The following is a 19,345-nucleotide window of genomic DNA, read 5'->3' as shown; positions in this document are numbered from 1 at the left end:
CCCACCTCATCATGGTTTCTTCAAGGATTAAATGAGCTAATGGGTACAAAATGCTTACCACATTGCCTGGCACATAGTTAAGAACTCAGTGAGTAACAGCTACTACTCACCAGCTCAGCTTGAGTCTTCTGATAAGCTGTTGTGCCTCCAATATTGCTCCCCATTCCCACCGTCACAGTGCTAGCAGAATTCTCTCAAACACTTATCATCCTTCCCTAATTCTTCAATAACTGACCTTTGCTTACACAAAACCAAATCCAGTCTTTTAGTAAGTCATCTAAGTCTCTCTTCAATCTGAGCCCCAGCCTCATTTCCCAGATTCTGTGAGGATATTTTACATACATTTCCTGAATACATTATCTTGTTTCATGTATCTGTACCTTTAGGCACACTCTATCTTTTGTCTGTATAGGAAATTCATCTTTATCTTTCCAAACTCAAGGAACATTCTCTGTTAAGCTTTTCCTAGTCCTTACAAACAGAAATCAGTACTGACTCTGAGGGGTTTATATATTGCTGCTGCAATCATTTCTTGATTTGCTTGTCTCCTTCACTAGCCTATGAGAACTGTGAGAGCAAGGACTATGTCATATAGTCATATATGTCATATATCGCCAGTATGAAGCATAGTTCCTGGAGCTGGTAGGCATTCACTAACTCCTCAATGGATGGAAGGAAGGACATTGGGACTGGCCTTATTTCATATCTTCTAAATAATTTTAAACAGCAGCATCAAGAAATCTGCTAAGTTCACTAAAGTTTTCATGAATGTCAAAATGATGGAGGTCATTTTCTCTACTGTGTGAAAAGGCAAAATATGTAAAATGCTAGTACATGTAAAGTAAAACACTAGTGTGAAAAAAAAAAAAAAGCAAAACTTGAGCTGTTAGTATCTAGGAAAAGATTATAAACTATTTCCTGAGTATGCTGGTCCAATGTACTACAAGAGACAAACAAAGATAATCAAGTAGAACACTGACAAGTAAACAAAAAACATTGTTTTGCAAATACTAATATTTATAATGAATGCTCACTATGTGTCAGGCTTTGTGGTAATCACTTTATATACAGTATGTTACTTAATCCCTCCAACAACTATATGAAGTAGAAATTCTTAGTATCTTGCCTAAGGTACCTGAGCCAGGATTTAAACTTAGTTCTGTCTGGGACTTCCCTGGTGGCGCAGTGGTTAAGAATCCGCCTGCCAATGAAGGAGACACGGGTTCCAGCCCTGGTCCGGGAAGATCCCACATGCCGCGGAGCAACGAAACCTGTGTGCCACAACTACTGAGCCTGTGCTCTAGAGCCCGCGAGCCACAACTACTGAGCCCACCTGCCTAGAGCCCGTGCTCCGCAACAAGAGAAGCCACCACAATGAGAAGCCTGCGCACCGCAACGAAGAGTAGCCCCCGCTCGCTGCAACTAGAAAAAGCCCGCGCACAGCAACGAAGACCCAACACAGCCAAATATAAATAAATAAATTAATTAATTAAAAAAAAAAACACTTAGTTCTGTCTGATCTAAAAGCTTGTTTTAAACTACATCATACTATTGTTGGATCAAGCCACAAAGTGTTTATGCCAGAAATTTGACATTTAGTCACAAGGATCAGAGGAAAGTAACTAAAGCATAAAGTAAGCCTTCCATGTGAAGAGATTAAAACAATTTTGACCTTCCAGGTTGCAAAGGTGAAGGAAAATCATCCATGTTCTATAAACTCAAAACTGGCAATGAACAGTATCAACCAGTTTTCATTTATCAAAATCTTTAACCAGTCAAGAACAAACTAGATTAGACTTGAGGGTTGGTCTATAAAACAATTCCTATTTTGTTAAAGAAAAATACTAGACTGGATAAATTTGGGAGATCTATCCAGAATGTCATCTCATAAACTAGGTTTTAATTTGATACATAATTCTGTAGCACGTAAATCTCCTTTCCAGGTTCTATAACCAACAAGCCACATTTTGGTTTGAATTCCGTCTGTCCTGGAATCAGGGTTCCTTTCACATCTGAAATTTGTAATAGCAATTCACTCATTTATAGAAAATGCAGTCCTTTAGGGAGAAAAAAAACCATATGTATTTGATTTGAGATTAGGTATGTATATGAATTTTCAGGGATTAATACCTACCACCTATCCTTATTTAAAAGCCTGCGGGGGCTTCCCTGGTGGCGCAGTGGTTAGAATCCGCCTGCCAATGCAGGGGACAACGGGTTCAAGCCTGGTCGGGGAAGATCCCACAGGCCGTGGAGAAACTAAGCCCGTGCGCCACAACCACTGACCCTGTGCTCTAGAGTCCGCGAGCCACAACTACTGAGCCCACGTGCCACAACTACTGAAGCCCGCGTGCCTAGAGCCCATGCTCCGCAACAAGAGAAGCCACCTCAATGAGAAGCACACACACCCGAAGAGTAACCCCTGCTCGCCACAACTAGAGAAAGCCCACACACAGCAATGAAGACCCAATGCAGCCAAAAATAAATGATAATAAATAAGATTTAAAAAAAAAAAAAAAGCCTGCAGGCCCCGTGCTTTGCTTTGGTGCTCATGCATTCATCCATTGCAAAACTCAAGCATCTAAGGCAATTATTGCTTCAGTGGAGCCAAGTTACCATGACATCTAACAAAACTATGTAGAGGTGATTTCTTTCTTTGAATACAAGCATCTCATGTAGTAGAGCAGCAGCAGGAGGGATCTTTGTTCCCCATCCAGGGATCGAACCTGTGTCCCCTGCATTGGGAATGTGGAGTCTTAACCACTGCACTGCCAGGGAAGTCCCAGCAGCATGATCTAAGCAGGGAAAAAGCATGGACTTTGAAAATAACCTGACAGACCTTTTGACAGAAAGTTCAAATACAAATTCTTCCCTTTAATGTAAGACAGGGGAAAGTTAATCTTTTTGCACTTACAGAGTTGCTTGCCCTTTGAGCTTTTTGAGGAAAAAACCAAATACTATAAAATATTTTAAACTTCTTCCTCAAAAAAGACAGTATACCTTAGAATCACTGGGGTAGTCTTGAAAGAAAGAGGTAAGGAAAGAAGAAAGGGAGAGAGGGAGAGAAGGAGGATGGGAGGAAGGGAGAAAGGAAGGGAAGGAAAAGACAAGATAAGACCAATGTCCAGGCCTGGCTCCAGATAATTTAAATCAGAACTTTGCAGGTGGGCCTGGGCACTGAGGTTTGTGGCTTTTAAATAGTCCTCCTGGGATTCTAATATACAACCAGGATTAAGTTTATGACTTAAAAAGATTCAACTGCCAATCCTAAGTAGAGAAGATCAATTGTGGACCACAGCTTTGTTGTGATGAACACTGGCTATATATAGGTCAAGTGTCTAGAAATAAGCAGTGCAGATCCCCACCTAGTGTCTCCTTACTTGTAACGATTAAAAGGCAAGATACTAGGCTGCAGAAAATAGAGCCTTACAGGTAAGTGGTTTGTGTGTTACCAGTCCCCTTATACTGTTTGAAAGATGAAAGAAAAACAACTACGGAGTGGCAATCTTTGCAGTAACTTAATTCCACTGGACATGACTGTTACCTGGGTGGTTGGTTGCTAAAGACATGAAGGATGAGTAGATTCACTGCCAACTAAGGCCACAATGAACAGGCAACTGAGAAAGTAGAGGATGGCGCTCCGGTCACCTGCTTCCTACAAGGCCAGTCACAACTGTTCCTCTGACAAACTACAGGAAAAAAACAAAAATTAGATGCGAGACATTCATTCAACATAAATAACGGATCTGTGGCATTTTGAGGAAATTCCTGAAGACCAACAGAGAGGGACAAGGGGAAGATAAACGGGAATACTCTAAACCAATAGATAAAAAATCTATGAGCCTTTGCAGGTGACCTGAAAGTTAATAGTACTTTATTGCTATTTTCTACAATCTATAGGGCAATATTAATATTCACAGCAAATTTAACAAGGATTTGAATATCTACTACGTACTGTCCTAATCACTGTACCTTTATACTAAAATGTACCCAGTGTAAATCCTTAAGATTTCATACATCACATTAGAAATGGATTTTCATGAGTCTGAACCAAAGCATTAATCATTTAACTTCACATTGCAATCAGATATTTCTCTAAAATTAAAGCATCCTAGCAGGTCAATGAACAATGCTATGAGATATGGAATGCATCAGCCAACAGTAAGACTACTCGAAGTCAAATAGTTTGAAAGATGAGAGGTGGTTAGCTTAGTTATTCACTATTAATTAAGAAACACCAGAGTTTTAGAACACTTTAGAAAACCCAGTATCTAGACCAGCTGTGATAAGGCATCAGGCACTAGACAATGGATTTGATAAACTTGCAGATCAAAGCAAACAAGTGGCAGGTTTATCAAAGCTCCGTACTAGGAAACTATGGTAGACTGGAAAGATAGCCATAGAATGGTATGCAGACAGGCTTCGTGGTTGTTAGACAATGCACAGGCAACTAAATATAGAAGGCAAATTTAATTATTAGCTGAAAGCAAGCCATGGGATCCAGAATATATTCCAAAAATCTCTTCCCTCCTATGTTGTTTCTAAAAATTTATACTTATTGAGGCCCAGCTGAGCATTTAGCAACAGCAGAAATCTTTATATCACAGATAGGAAATTTCCCATCATTTTTTCGTCACCATCAATTTTTTTTTTCAGTTAGGAAGAACTGTACCACTTGTATGAAATAATACAGACCCTTAAAATAGACACCAAAAAATGCATATTAAAAAATGTAAGAACTATATTACAGTCTTGTTAGATTGCCAAGTATCAACTTTACTTTTGCTACAAGAAGCCTTGAAACAAAATCTGTATTCTGCTTTTGGCACACAGAACCCTACAAAGAGCACTGAGGATTAAAATTCCAAGTTTATCTATAGTTGACAGTTCAGTAAATTCTAATTTAAATGGTACCAATTTTTCTTTCTTCTGGCTATAATCCCAGGATGGCATCGCTTCAGAGGCCAACTGGATAAACCAAGAGGCTGGAACCCTTAGACCCTCCCTCCTACAACACACAGCCTCCCTTCCCTTCTGCCCATGTTTACGTCACCCGAAGAGGGGCGTGTCCTGACGGAGGCGGCAGCGCCAAACAGGCCACGTGGTTAACCTAGAGTGCGCAACAGGTAATCCTCTGGTTATCAGAGTGACGGCACTCTTCTCCAGAGCGTCCTGCACACTGCCGACATCCGCCTCGCAGGATGCACTGAAAGCTGCAAGTGCAGCTCAACAGAGAGGAATAACCTTTTCCAGAAATGCTTTATTGCTACAAGTTGTGAGGTCTCCAACCATCAAAATTGGAACAAAACTTAAGGTTTCAGCCCCCCACGGGGCAGCACAGCCACTTCATGGGGCTGTTTTTAATGTAGGTTTGGCAGTGGACCCAGCAAAGTTCAGATGACAGCAGAATGGTATAAAGAAACCTTGCCTGTAATCGAAAGAGGTGGAGCACGAGCTAGAAGAGGAAGACTACCTTCCATCTGAAAGATCAGTCTTCCTTTGAATTCTCTCGGTTAAGAGTAACGTCAAAATTTAAGGCTGGTAGTTACTAAGACAAGGATATACGTGATCTGGTAAGAAAATCCAACACTTCACTTTTAAACTTTTTCCAAACAGATGCTACACATGGCAACTGAAATATTCCTAGAAATGGTGTAGAAGAGAGACTTCCCTGAATTTATCACAACCTACCTGAATCTAGACCACACTTTTCTGGCCTCTTCTTAAAATCACAGCTTTCGTTTCACAGCTCTAACAGCAATATACCACGGAGTACAGACAACACTGTGAAAAACAAGGGCTTGATGAAACCCACAGAAAAGCTATTCACTAATATCGGGACTACTTTTAGTCATGCTATTAGATCACTTTATTCTTGTGCACAATAAATACAGAAAAATGTTGAAAATGTTATGACTCAACTATCTAATTAAAGCTGAGAAAAACTAACCTAGTCAGATTTTAGTTTTTAAATGAGAAATGACAAGAGTAGTAAATATAAAGAAAAACAAAAAGAACTTTACTTCTCCTATGTTAATACAGGTCAAGGGACCCTTTCTTCTCAAAAGGGTTGATAACACCAGTTCTTAGCAATAGACATAAGGCACTTGTTTAGATTACAACATCACTGCATTTTCTTCCCACTTTTTTTTTTCTAACCCTGTTTTCCCCACAGTATCATTTTGGAATAGAGTGAATGAGGCAAATGTGTGATGATCCAGTTGATACTACCCAGAGCAAGACAGTACAGTACAACGTTTTAGGGGGGATGTCTGGACATAAAATGAACCCTTGTCAATGTCCTGTGACACCAGACAATGTATCCACTATCGAGTAAACCTGAAAGAAAATAAAATATTTATTTAATAGTTCCAGTAAAATTGGGTTGGAATACAATATACAGGTTAGGAATTTAGCTCCTCATGGGTGGCATCTGCATCAAGAGTTCTTAGTACTTATGAATATTCATTCTAAGACAATCTTACATCATTTGAACATCGTCAGGACAAATATATGAATTTCATTTCCATATACAGTAGCGTTTCAACATAAGTCACACATGCGGCCCCTACCACGTGGCTGGTGCCTCCTCCCAACACCTCGTCAGCGGCCGAGGGAGCACTAGTGTTCCCTCCACCGACAACGAGAACTTCAGTTGCCGTTCACAGGAGAAGCCGGAAAAGGTTTTGTTTTGTTTTGCCATCTGTTAAGATGTTCCTGAGACAGGGCCAGTTAATAAAACATAACAAAGCACTGGAGTTCAGTCTGTACTTGTCTTTACATCACTAAATCGTTAGACTGGGATGTGGAATGCAGGTCATGTACTATGAAATGTTGAGTTTAGCACACCTGTTCAATCAGTAAAAGGATCAGGTCTCCTGAAAATTCCCTTTAGAATATACTTGCTATAAACTAAAAGTACCACAAAAGGTCAGTTATATATACAATCGATTCATTGTACTTAATCTCCTTATTTGCTGAGATCTTGCAAATGCAAGAGAGTGCTGAGCCTCTGGCCATAGTTCTCAGTGTACAGGTTTAACATTTCAAGGCTCATTTTCTCAATCAAAATAGCAGTTCTCAGTTTTCCTTTCAAATTACTAATTCTATTCATAGTACCTGCTGCCATCCTAGCCCTCAATGAAATCTTAATGCAGGAACAGCACTACACTCGCATTATGTAATTTTTTTGACACCAACACTAAGCCCAATCTAAAAAGCTCCCCTCTGCACTAGCCTTACAGCACATTACACTGCCTCAGGCTTGCACCTCTGTTTCCACCTGTGTATTTTCACAGAAGCCCAACACATATTAGTTGAAATATTCACACAACTGTTTTTCAAAACAATTTATTGCATCATATTTGGTACCTTATGTTTGACAACAAAACGGAAATTACATCTGTAACTGCAGGAAAAAGAAGCTGGTCTGTTATTGAAAAAAAAAAATCTTGGGCCCTTTAAAAATTACAAAGTCTTGGGCTTGCCTGAAACAACTGAGCAAGAAATATATTCTTAGAAATGTAGGGCTTCAAGTATTACAAACCTGTGACACTGTGGAAAAATTCCAGAGGTATCTAAACTGCAGCACTTTTTTTCTGCATGTCGTGAACAAGGCCTGCTGAGGTTTTTAACTGTTAGTCTCTTGATCGGTCACAGAATGGTAGTCAGGAGTTCTGCTCTTTAACTCCAAGCCATGGTAGGTTGTCTTTTTTCACTCTTGGGTGAAAAAGTTCATGCTTGCTAATTAGTTGGTGCCACATCACAGTGCATTTGGTTCTTGCATTACAGTTTTAACAAGTTTGGCCAAAACAATGCTGAAAGGTTTGCATTGTTATTTTAGTTCTTCAAGTTTTAGTTAGAATTGAGATTGTTCCAACTGGTTCCTCCAGTTAAAAACTGTGGTACAAGAACACCAAACTGATCATGTACAGTGAATTTTGGAAACACAAGCGTATTGAACACCCTCTAGGTTTCTTATAATTCTGCTTGGTATCTCTATGTCCCAGCTTCTACAACATCAAGCATCTGTTGCAGGCTTCTCTGTAAATGGCGATTCACACTGCATACTTCCTATGGTCAGAATCAACCTTGTAACAAAATCAGTCAGACGCTACAAGCCCCAACACCTCTTTGTGCTCAGTGAAAGAATCCAGTGCTACAAAACAGCATCTCTGCTGTCTGAGATATAGTGAAATCTCACAAGACAGATTTAAAGTAATATTTCTGCCACACACCTGCTTGTTAGCTGTAACGGCCTCCAGATTTTATATAAATTAGTTTAAAAACATGGGTGGGTAGGTAGGAATAGGATAAGGTATCTTTTTTTAACCCCTCAATTTTAGCAGCTTTTAATTTTTTAAGAAACTGAACCTATATCCTGTAATATGTTAGATATTTTATATATACTTTTCAGCAGGATAAAAAACGTAAAACACTATTTGAAGGCAAGAACATTTACTCTTCTCATTGTGTGTAAGTTAGAGCAATGCAGCAGGTGCGTGACAAAAATATTATACACTAGATATGGTCCAAAGTCATTCCATTTGCTTGTTTAATGATGTTCAAATTTCATTGGCCAGTTCTTCAGTTTCTGCAGAACTATCTCCGTTAACTGTGATCTTCATATCCTCTTCATATCCAGGAGGCATGAAAGCCAAAGCGTAAGGGAAAAGCTTATGACAATTTGCTCTGTAAACTTCAGCAGCTTCTTTACAGTCTCCTAGGCTACCATCACACAAGGCTTCTAATACCTCCATACATGTCTAAAGAAAGAAAAAAGGTCATGTTATAACTTGTCAAAAAAAAAAGAGAGAGAGAGAGATTTTACTGTGAATTTATGAGACATTTCATTATCAAAAGATTTCCAAAATAAGAGGCGAACGTACATATTTAAGATACACAAAAGCATTTACTCCCGCTCTGCCTTCCATTAGAATTAGTTTCTTCAGAACTGCAGGGTTCATACAAAAGGATGGATGTCTAAACAGGGCCAGGACTAAGGTGGGACAAGCAAGGTGTGTGGGGTGCTACATCTAAAGACACTCACTCTCAGCAAGTAACCGCTGGCAACCTTGCCTCAGCCTACCTGGCTCTGTGTATAAATGTTGACATTTACATGCCATTGTCAATTACTTTAAACTTTTCAGAGGCTTGGAGCCAGTTGGCAAAATCAAACATTGTTTTTCAACCCTGTATTCAAATTAAAGAGAACCGTAAGGTATGTCCAATGACGAAGCAGGGAAGAGAGTCTCAGAAACACAAAGGGTATACATGCAAGAAAAATTTGTTCATGAAAACTGATAATTCTTTCAATCAAACCTTTACGTAGGTCTGCTTATATTTTTAAATGATTCATGTTGACTTGCATTTCTCAAGTTTTCTTCCTTTACCTTTTCACTTGGAAAATACTACACAGTTTCTGGATATATTATAGTACCCCACAAACTTTGACAGCCTAGAAAGGTTCTAATCTAAATGACGCGTTAATTAGCATCCGAGAAGTAAAAACTTTCTTTCTTAAACATATTTACTTCATTTGCTATTAAAGGAATATATTAAACTGTCTTTCAGCAAGTGCTTTTTTATCTGGCCAAATATCACACAAAGTAGCTGTTCTTCGTTTTCAGCCAAAAGTAGAATCTGTATTTTGCAACACATCCATATTATCTTTTACTCTACGTAATTACATGTATACTGCAAGCTGTAAAATGAGCATTTTAATTTAATCCCTGGTAAATATATCTTAAATACGTCAGAATCGTCACTAAAACCACTGCTTGCTCAGAAATGTATAGATATGAACTGAGATCCAAAATTAATTAACTAAGTTAGTGTGTATAACTTTACCAAAACAAAGTTCTTAAAAATATTATTCAAAATGATTATTCTTATTATTCAACTAGATGTGAAACTAGTTACTGTATGCCCAGTAGCCTGCTGTATGTGTGTGCACACATATACAATCTTAAATAAATTTAAGAGAAGCTCAGTTTCTGAGATGGATTCATAATAGTTTGGAGAACAGTATGCATAAATAACAAAAAAACTATTTGGTGAAAATTATTCTCTTGGTGAAAAGAGAAACAAAAAGTAGTCCGGGAAAAAAAAAAAAAAAGTAGTCCAGTACTCTTACAGAGAGATTATGAAAAGGTCTTTACCTGGAGGTTTCTGCTAGTGAGGGATTCATCAAGTGTCGTTGCCAGCTCTACAGCTCGCTTCTGACTAGAAGGATCTAAATAATAGACCATTTTGGCAGCTAAATGAGAAGGAAAAAGGAAACGTGTTTTATTTCAAGATAAAACCAGCATGTTATCTTCTATCCATTCAACTATAAAATGCAAGGTAGGGGTCCTGTAGTTAAGATTCTGCGCTTCCATTGCAGGGGGCGCGGGTTCAATCCCTGGTTGGGGAACTAAGATCCCACATGCCGTGTGATGTGGCCAAAAAAAAAAAAAAAAAAAAAAAAAAAAGCAAGGTACATGTGCACACAGAGTGTGGCACTTTATTAGAAAAATGGGAATAACCATTTGAAATATTGTTATTAAAAAAAAAATCCTGAGAGAGTAGACCAGAAACAGTCGAAGTGTCCAAACTAGGAGAATGATTAAGGTAAGAGAGACTATGAAGAAATACAAATATTCTAATAATAGTTGTCTTTGTGTGGTGGGACCATGGATAGTTTTCTTCTTTCTAAAATGAGCATAATTTGGGGTTGAGGAGAATACTTCAGTGTGTGTGTGTGTGTGTCTGTGTGTGTGTGTCTGTGTGTGTCTGTGTGTGTGTCTGTGTGTTTGAGGGGTAGGGGTGTGGGAGATACCCAACCTTGATGGCACGAGCCAAAAAAACTGAATTCAGAATTCCACAAAGGCATATACAAAGCTGCTGGGCTTCTTAGCCAGGTATTTTAAAAGCACACTACTAAAGCACTACCCATGCAGTCCCATCAAGTCCAGACTCTGGCTCATTAGCACAGACCCTTGCCAAATGATCCTTGCTCGTGAGATGGTTTCAGGTGTGTAGCACTGTCAAGTTTGGTATCTTATATAGCATCAGAAATGAAAGGTGATGGGTTGTATCCAAGTGAATTTTAAGAGCATGTTGATGAGAGAAAGAAAATAAACGGAAAGCTCCTCCCTGACTGTATGTAACAGATAGCTAAATTCAGTTTATACTTGCTTCTTTGTAATGCCGATGCAGAACCAGGAGAAACTACTGGTCTTGATTCATAGTAAAAATTTTATCTAAGAAATTTAAAAATTTATGAGGCATATTTAAGCTGCCTGTTTTCATGGGAATAAAATGTGACATGTACGCATTTGCCTCTTCCACGCAAAAAATGTGTAACCTTGTCATTGATCCATCATAATAAAAACTGAAGTTGTTTTAGAGTCTAAGATAAGGACAAAATAAAGTGATTACCTGATAATCGGTGTGGCAATGAATCAGAATTCCTTTTCAGAAAAGTTTCGTTAAAATTCTTTGGATTCGTTGCTCCAAAAAGACGATTCATTTCTTGTTTTAATACTGTTCTAACTGTACCAGGTAAATCTTTACTTTCACACACTGCTGAACAAATTTAAAACAAACTCTATTAGCAGTTAGATACTGATAAAGTTAGTAGGAATTAAAAAATTATCTACCTGATGAGGCCAATGAAACAAAGCAATTATATACAAAGACTAGATAAACCTACTGACAAGTCAACATTTAAAGAGCTAATCTATATAAATTTAAAGAATGGGTATCAGCAGAATAGTCTAATGATTTTCTAAAGGCTATCAAAGACATTTCATTGACAGATGATTCATTTCCAGAAAAGAATTCTATATTGAAAACAATATAGATGCTGAAAGACGACGTACCACAGCCTTCTAAGCCCCTAGCAGCTGCCCCCCTCAACTGTAAAGGGAGTTTATAAAATAGGGGCTTGATGGCACCTACCTGGTAAGTAGTGTCACAGCAAATATGTAGTGTAGAAGACAACAGAATTTTCCTCACCCTCTCCATCTTCTTCTATACCCAAGTAAGCCATTTCAAATTTATCAATTAAAAAAAGTGGTCATTGACCTTTATTTTCAGTGATTATGTGAATTGAGCTATCATTGTATAATAAATTCCGAAGGACCACCGAAGTATTTTCCTGTAATGAATACACTGTATTCATCATACTCCCAGGCTTTGGCATTCAGAGATGGAAAAACTGGCCCCCAACCTCTCTGGGTTGAATCCTAGTTTAGCTTTGTTTCATTATTATTTTGGTATAGAGAGACAGTCTGGAGCTTTGAGCCAGACAGACCTGGGTATGAATCTAGGCTTGGACAAATCATAACCTCTCTGAACCTCTTTCTTGATCGGTGAAACTGAGGTGATATCTAACCCAGAAGGATCACAGTAAGGAAAAGCTACGAACAAAATAGCTAATGATGTAATAGGTATTCCATAAACTGTAGGTACTACTTTTGTCATAGACTGAAGAAAAGATAAATAGATTTTCCCTTATGATTAGGAACTACTGTCGTGGCTTTCAAACTCTGACTACAACTAAGTATCTGTACTCTGATGAACATGTATCCTATATACATACCTTATTATGGGAAATGAAAGTTTCACAGAACACTGACCCTTCATTTGTGCAACACGTGCTTGGATCTTCCACTCTATTTCTATTTTAGGTTTTCAAGTGCTGAAAATGACCCACTAAACTTCTTTCGTTGTCTCACTAATGGATCATTACCCTAAGTTTAAAGAACACTGAACTCTTGAATAGCGAACATCCAAGTGAAATATTCTACGCATAATTAGTAACTGAATAATTGATTGATATATGCCCTTTGTTGGTTGAACAGCATTTCTTCTATCATTCTACAGAACTGGGTAGTTCAAATAAGTGAGCTACTAATTAAATAATTTAGTTTAACCTCCATTATGGCTGTATTTGCAACTTGGATTTGGCAATTTATCAATATCCGTCTTTCGGAGAGGAACTGGCACAGGAGTACAGAGAGAACCAGCAGAAAAATTGTTAAAATAGGTTATAGCCAATTACAATGAACATTATGTCAACAAACAGGGGTCATCTATAAAATATGTTATTTCCATGGGCCTTATTGGTTTGCTTGAAATGCTTTCAGGATACTTCATATGCAGATAGGGAAGTAATTGTATAGTTTACATTATAGTTGGAAACTACACTTTTCATGTTTTTCATTACTTTCATTAACTTGTTTTCCTGAGATTAAACAATCTCCCCAGAAAAATCAAAACTGCTTTAAAAAATAAAAAAAAAACTCATACAATTTAAAAAAATACATAAATATGTATCTCTTGGGATGTATCAAAGAGGAAATATTTAATAACTCCCAACATCGACTAATAGCCGTTTCCTTTTTGGGGGGTATTAATAGTTTGTATTAATAAAGCAATTCTTTGTTTAACAGATAAAAAGAATGTTTCCAAAAACATTTCCTTACTAGTTCACAAATCGTTTCTGGCCAACTCAATTTTCTCCCCTAAATCATGTAGATTAGAACTGTAATTTCCAGAAAGATATTAATTACAATCAATCAACCAACCAACCAACCAATCAATCAATTCTACTGTAGCAAAAAAAAAAATTTTTTTAACATTATACACCAATGAGGTGAGGAATTTATTTATTTATTTATTTATTTATTTATTTATTTATTTATTTATTTATTTAGCTAGCTAGCTAGCTAGCTAGGCTAGCTGGCTGCGTTGGGTCTTAGTTGCGGCACGCGGAATCCTTTCGTTGCCGCGTGTGGGATCTTTTAGTCGCAGCATGCAGGATCTAGTTCCCTGACCAGGGACTGAACCCAGGCCCCCTGCACTGGGAGCTCAGCGTCTTAACCACTGCACCACCAGAGAAGTCCCTGTAGTAAAATTCAGAATGTCCTATGGAATTCTATATAAGGAAGTTCCACCTGTACCTTTAAGAAAAGGGGCAGCCTCAAATGCCGAAGATTTATTAGGTAAGCTTTTATGGCTGAAGACTAATGAAGGGCGGGGAGTCAATCTAAAAATCCTTTGAAATTGATAAAAACTAACCAAAAAATACTGAGGTCTCAAGAAAGTAAAAAATCTCAGACTACCTAATTATCTTCCACGATACAATAATAAGTCCTGTGAATGAATCAAGAAAAAGAAATAACTGTGGGTAGGGGAATAAAACCTTTTCTAAGAGGCTTATGATTTGAGTCCTCAGATATCCTAAAATTAAAATCATGTTTGGTTCATGCTATTAGCTTATTAGCAGATTAAATAAACCTAGTAATCACCAACAGTTAAAAGTCACACTGAAGAAGGGGCTGATTCTTAGCAAAAGGAGTTTCCCTGGGTTCCCAGGCTAGCCAGCATTTTTTGCTAATTGGGTAGAATATGGTCATATTTTGTGTGAGATAATGACTACTCACTACTAGGTTATAGCACAACCTACTAAGTGATTTACTACTCAAAATGACAAAATAAATAAATGAGAGTATTAATTAAGCAAGGTGTTTTTTTTTTGGGTGGGGGGAATACATAAGTATGGAAGAAAAATAATCTGCAGGGAAAAGGAAGAAATGAGTTTGTACAAATGAGAGAGGAAAATGATGTAAGATTCACGGTAGATCAAAGTGATCAAATAATACTAATTTTAAAAGCATTTAAGGGAATATAAACATATAAGGCAAAATTAAAACAACTGAATACCTAAGCTCCTATCTTTTACTTAGAACTGACCAGAAATATAATTAAAATTGCTTTAAATTCTACAACTTAAAAAAAAAAAGTGAAAAACTTCAAAGTGGTAATATCATCCCCCTAATTAAAAACGGGGGAGGGAATATCCTATACAGTAAGTGACTTCGTGTAGCAGTTATTATCTACATTGGTAGTATAACAACATTCTGGAGATCTGGAAGCTGCCCATAACCATGCTGAAATGAACATTCACTTAGAGAAGTCTCTACAACTGATAAAATAAGTGTGGAGGCATTGTTTTTACCTCCCCCCTCTCTGGAAAGGTGTTACTTGTGAGGATTTCTTTGTAAAGAAGTTACTACAATATAACTTAACATGACAAATGTGTTCCTGAAAAGTTACTTCAAAATCAAATCTTATTCTCAAGAACCAAATATATTAGTTAAAGGAACCCTGTGAGTTACAGTAACAAAGATGCCGAAATCTAGTGAAAATAAGGATGACTTTGTAAATCTCTTCCTGACAATGATGTCAGCTGAACCCCTGGAGCAATGGGCACAGCTAACATTAACTCCACTCAGTCATTCTAACTTTGAATGCCAGGACCATTCTGCCTTCGTTCCTCTGAAGTCCATAAGCATTTTAATTTTCTGAAACAACTGTTGCAAGAAAATGGTCATATGTTCATCAATCCACACACTCATTACAAGCAAATACATCTAAATATGCCACTTTTAATTTGTATTTCAAAGGAAAGTCTCTAACTCCATAAAATTTATATGTATTATTTTATTACCTTTCAGGAAAGAACTGACTATATAAAAACAAAGTATGTATATATTGAAAATAGTTTAAACGCACTCCATTCTAACTGAGAATGAATTAAGACTTGTTTCTAGCCTTAAAAGTTATTTTTAATACAAAAAAAAGAGACTAAAAAGAAACTCCCTTATTTTCTCTAAATACAGCAATTATTTCTTCTATTTTCTATAATGTGGTTACATTACTTATTACTTCAGAATTTTTAAAAATTGAGGAAAATTTTTCTATGATTCAGTTTCTGTAACAGGAATCATTTTTTTGACAAGCATAAATATGATTTAAATAAGGCTTTACTTTTTCTTAGAAGTCAAAACAATGTTCTTAATTGGGACAATTTAGCATTTTTCAAAAGAATGACCAGGATGCTTGGTTTAATCTCTTTATTTTTATATGATGGATGGATTCACATGGGGTTAAGTATTCAGCAATGAGATAGCTAATTTAATAGTATTTCCAAATTCTGCAAACTGTTCTATTAAAGATTTAATTTCTCCTTATCCAGTCACTTAAAAAGAAAAACAAAAACAACACTACTTGACTACAGGAGTACTTTATTCTAAACTTAAAGCTCTTGTAGTAGAAAGAACAATATGAAGACCTGGGCTCTCATCCCTGCTTCATTACTAATTATTAATGTTATCTTGAATAAGTAATTTAGTCTTTTAGGGTCCCAGATTTCTCAACTATAAAAGGAGAGATAATTAGCATAAAATTCCACCTTTCGTACTCTAAAATTCTGTAGCTTTACTTCGCATTAAAACTAATGTACGGATCTTACTGTCTAAACCTTTGAAAAGTACAACAACTGTTTTATAGTTCTTTTTAACCTGTATTTAGTGACAAAGATTTTATGACTCAAATAACTGTGCTAAAGACATAGATAAACGAGATAACTGGTCAATTTCAAAGAGCTACTTTAATTTTAGAACAATTTACTAAGAAGTTTTACATAATGAAATATGATTCAAAAATTCAACTTATTAACTTTTTAGAAACAGAAATAAAGGTGATTCTCAAATATCTGGACTGAATGATTCTATGTCAAAATCAGGTAACACTTCTAGCCTGAAAATAAAGACCTTTATCACAAAGAAAAGAACCCTTTTTTTTCCCCCTCAGCTAATTTAATACACAGCAGCCTTAAAATGATTGAGTTTATGATAAACTTGTACAAATCACTTATACAGTCACTATCAACTACTGCAGTCAAATACTTAAGTAATGGAAAACAAAAACATACCAGTACTAAAGAGTCGAATCATACATTCATGAAGCCAGGGATGACTAGAATCAATGGCAAATGCCCTCTTTACTGATTGTAGCATCAAAAGAAACTTTTCTATAAAAAGAAAAAGATATATTTTGATCATTTGATAAAAAGAGATGCCCTCCTTTGGAGGGCTAATTTATTACAAATAGAAAAACTCATTTAGAGTCCATCACATCTGAACTGCAACATATGACTAACGCAAATGATTTCCTCAGATTAGCAACATTAGCTAATATTTTCCACGCAACATTCTTTAAGAAAAAAAGGTTTTATTAAGTATAAAAAATTTAGATAGCATTCAACATTACTTGAACTAATGCCATATAAACAAGAAAATTTTGAAGCCATTTCATGCCCTGACCTCTTTTTTATAGTCAAATAAACGAATTTTTCCCATTACTTAGAAAACTTCATTGTTTACGCTTGAAACTAATATTGTTTATGCCTTTCTTGTGTTTTGTGACACGTGAAATGGTTTCCCTTCTACCTGACTGTTCCTCCCCTGTCACTCCCTGGCTTCTCTTCCCCCTCAAAAGGCATAGTATTCAACGAGGTTATGTCCTCAGTCATTTTCCGAGGACAGCGAGTCTCTCTCAGCGCTGCCTCCTCCCACCCCGTCCCCTCCCACCCCGTCCCCCATGTTTTCCAAGCTTCAGGAGTGTTTCCACCTGATGAATGGAAAATTGCACCCGAATACTCACCACACTTCCAAGTCTCATCCATAACCACCTCTTTGTTAAGACTTCCCTAGTTTGGTATCATTCTCCAAATATCAAAATTCAAAACCCTGAATTCTGACAATTCCTTTTCCCTTACCCCCTATACTCAGAAAGCTAAAAATACTATGTCCTTTGTCATTGCCCATTTCACACTGTTGCAACGCTGGAGAGTGATTCAGAGGTTAGTACGCAGCAAAGAAGCCAACTGAATGGAATTTAGATTGCCTTTCACCACTTAAAGCAGAACAGCTTTTGTATTTTATACTCTGGGGCTCCATGCAAGAATATTTGTTTAAAAGAGAGTTGTGTTAACTGTTAAAAGTTTTAAAATTACTTGACTATTTATTAAACTAATTTTCCAGATTATAACAAAATCATTGTGGAAAATAGAAAATATAAAAAAATATTTTAATCACTCAAATTCCATCAAGAGACAATCTCTTATCTTTTGATCTATTTTCTTCCCAGCTACTTTTCTATTTTACATACTCATATAAATATCTTAATAAAGATTAAAATCAAACTATACCTAGTTCTGAATCTTATTTTGAAACAACGTTATATAGCAACCTTTTCCTGGCATTTGATAAACATGATTTTTAAAATTTATTTTATTTATTTTTTAATATTTATTTATTTTGGCTGCATTGGGTCTTAGTTACAGCACACCGGACCTTCACTGCAGCGTGTGGACTTCTTAGTTGTGGCATGCATGTGGGATCTAGTTCCCTGATCAGGGATGGAACCCAGGCCCCCTGCACTGGGAGCGCGGAGCCTTACCCACTAGACCACCAGGGAAGTCCCAGCATGGGTACTCTACAGAGGTACCATTTTATTCTGAGGTACCATTTTATTCTATCTCGTTTAGCAGGACAGTTACACTGTTTGGAGCAGTAACTTTTTGTCACATGTTACTAACCAGTTTCCCTTTCCTTCAGTATGTATCACCTCAGTGATAAACTTTTTTCAATGAACCACTTGGATTACATCAATTCAATACCGTAAAATCTTCTTAGTATCTACTATGTATAGCTTATAAGAATTCTAAATCTGGCAACCAAGATCCTCCATTTATCCTTTACGTGGCTCAGGCAATACAGATAACCTCAACATTACTTACACACACTTGTGTTTTCTTCATGGATACTCTTCCCTTCTGTGCATCTTTTCTTTTAGAAGTATGGTACATTCTTCAAGATACACCTCAAACATCACATCTTCTATTTAAAACAATGGCTAATAGCTGACATTTATTTAATGCTTACTGTGTATCAGACACTATTCTAAGATCTATGTGTATTATGTATTTACTAAATGTTATCCACATATGAACATGATAATGCCTATATTTCACCTTAATCCTGGTTATATATTGTACATCTGTTTTTGATGCTAATGTCCCAGAAGAGATAATCACATCACCGTACTTCCCCACAGCATGTTGTCAACAGGAGGCATCTCTGTGAGGAAGCCGCACTGGCATTTGCCAGAACACCCTACAGTGCTGAGGCTGTCAGAACTGGGCGGCTGTAGCTGAGAAATTCCGTGACCAGTCTGATCAGGGCCACTGTACCCTAATTGCCTACCTTTCCTAAAGTAAATCTCAAAGGCAAAAAGATGAGTTTCTATCTTGTTCTTCACCAAGTTCTTCAACGGAGTTAAAAATTTAATAGCTTCTTCCAATGGAGTTTCAACCTAACAAAAATAAAAGATATTATACAAATGGAAGCAAGATTTTGGGGGGATGTGAATTTACTCTTTCTATCAAAAACACTTTTTTGCTAAAAATCACTTACCAGTCACCCAGAAATACACTGTCATATTTCACCCA

The 19,345-nt window shown here is 36.9% G+C and overlaps 1 protein-coding gene across 2 annotated transcripts in view; it reads right to left on the bottom strand.

Moving 5' to 3' along the window:
* Positions 1-5,998: 5,998 nt before the first annotated feature.
* The window catches only part of NAA15 (N-alpha-acetyltransferase 15, NatA auxiliary subunit), a 77,382-nt gene continuing 64,035 nt past the window's right edge, over positions 5,999-19,345 (bottom strand). The window contains exons 16-20 of one of the 2 annotated variants that reach the window (XM_036852924.1): positions 19,101-19,209; positions 16,766-16,864; positions 11,422-11,568; positions 10,161-10,258; positions 5,999-8,765 (exon numbers count right to left, since the gene is read on the bottom strand). In XM_036852924.1, the coding sequence (XP_036708819.1) occupies positions 8,565-8,765; positions 10,161-10,258; positions 11,422-11,568; positions 16,766-16,864; positions 19,101-19,209 (654 nt within the window). In that variant the 3' untranslated portion in view covers positions 5,999-8,564. The remainder of the gene's footprint in view (positions 8,766-10,160; positions 10,259-11,421; positions 11,569-16,765; positions 16,865-19,100; positions 19,210-19,345) is intronic. The other variant, XM_036852925.1, reaches the window with a different exon arrangement.

Source organism: Balaenoptera musculus, chromosome 5, assembly GCF_009873245.2.
Source record: "Balaenoptera musculus isolate JJ_BM4_2016_0621 chromosome 5, mBalMus1.pri.v3, whole genome shotgun sequence".
NCBI lineage: Eukaryota > Metazoa > Chordata > Mammalia > Artiodactyla > Balaenopteridae > Balaenoptera > Balaenoptera musculus.
The sequence above is the reverse complement of the archived record's forward strand: the minus strand, read 5'-3'. Positions and strand labels throughout refer to the sequence as shown.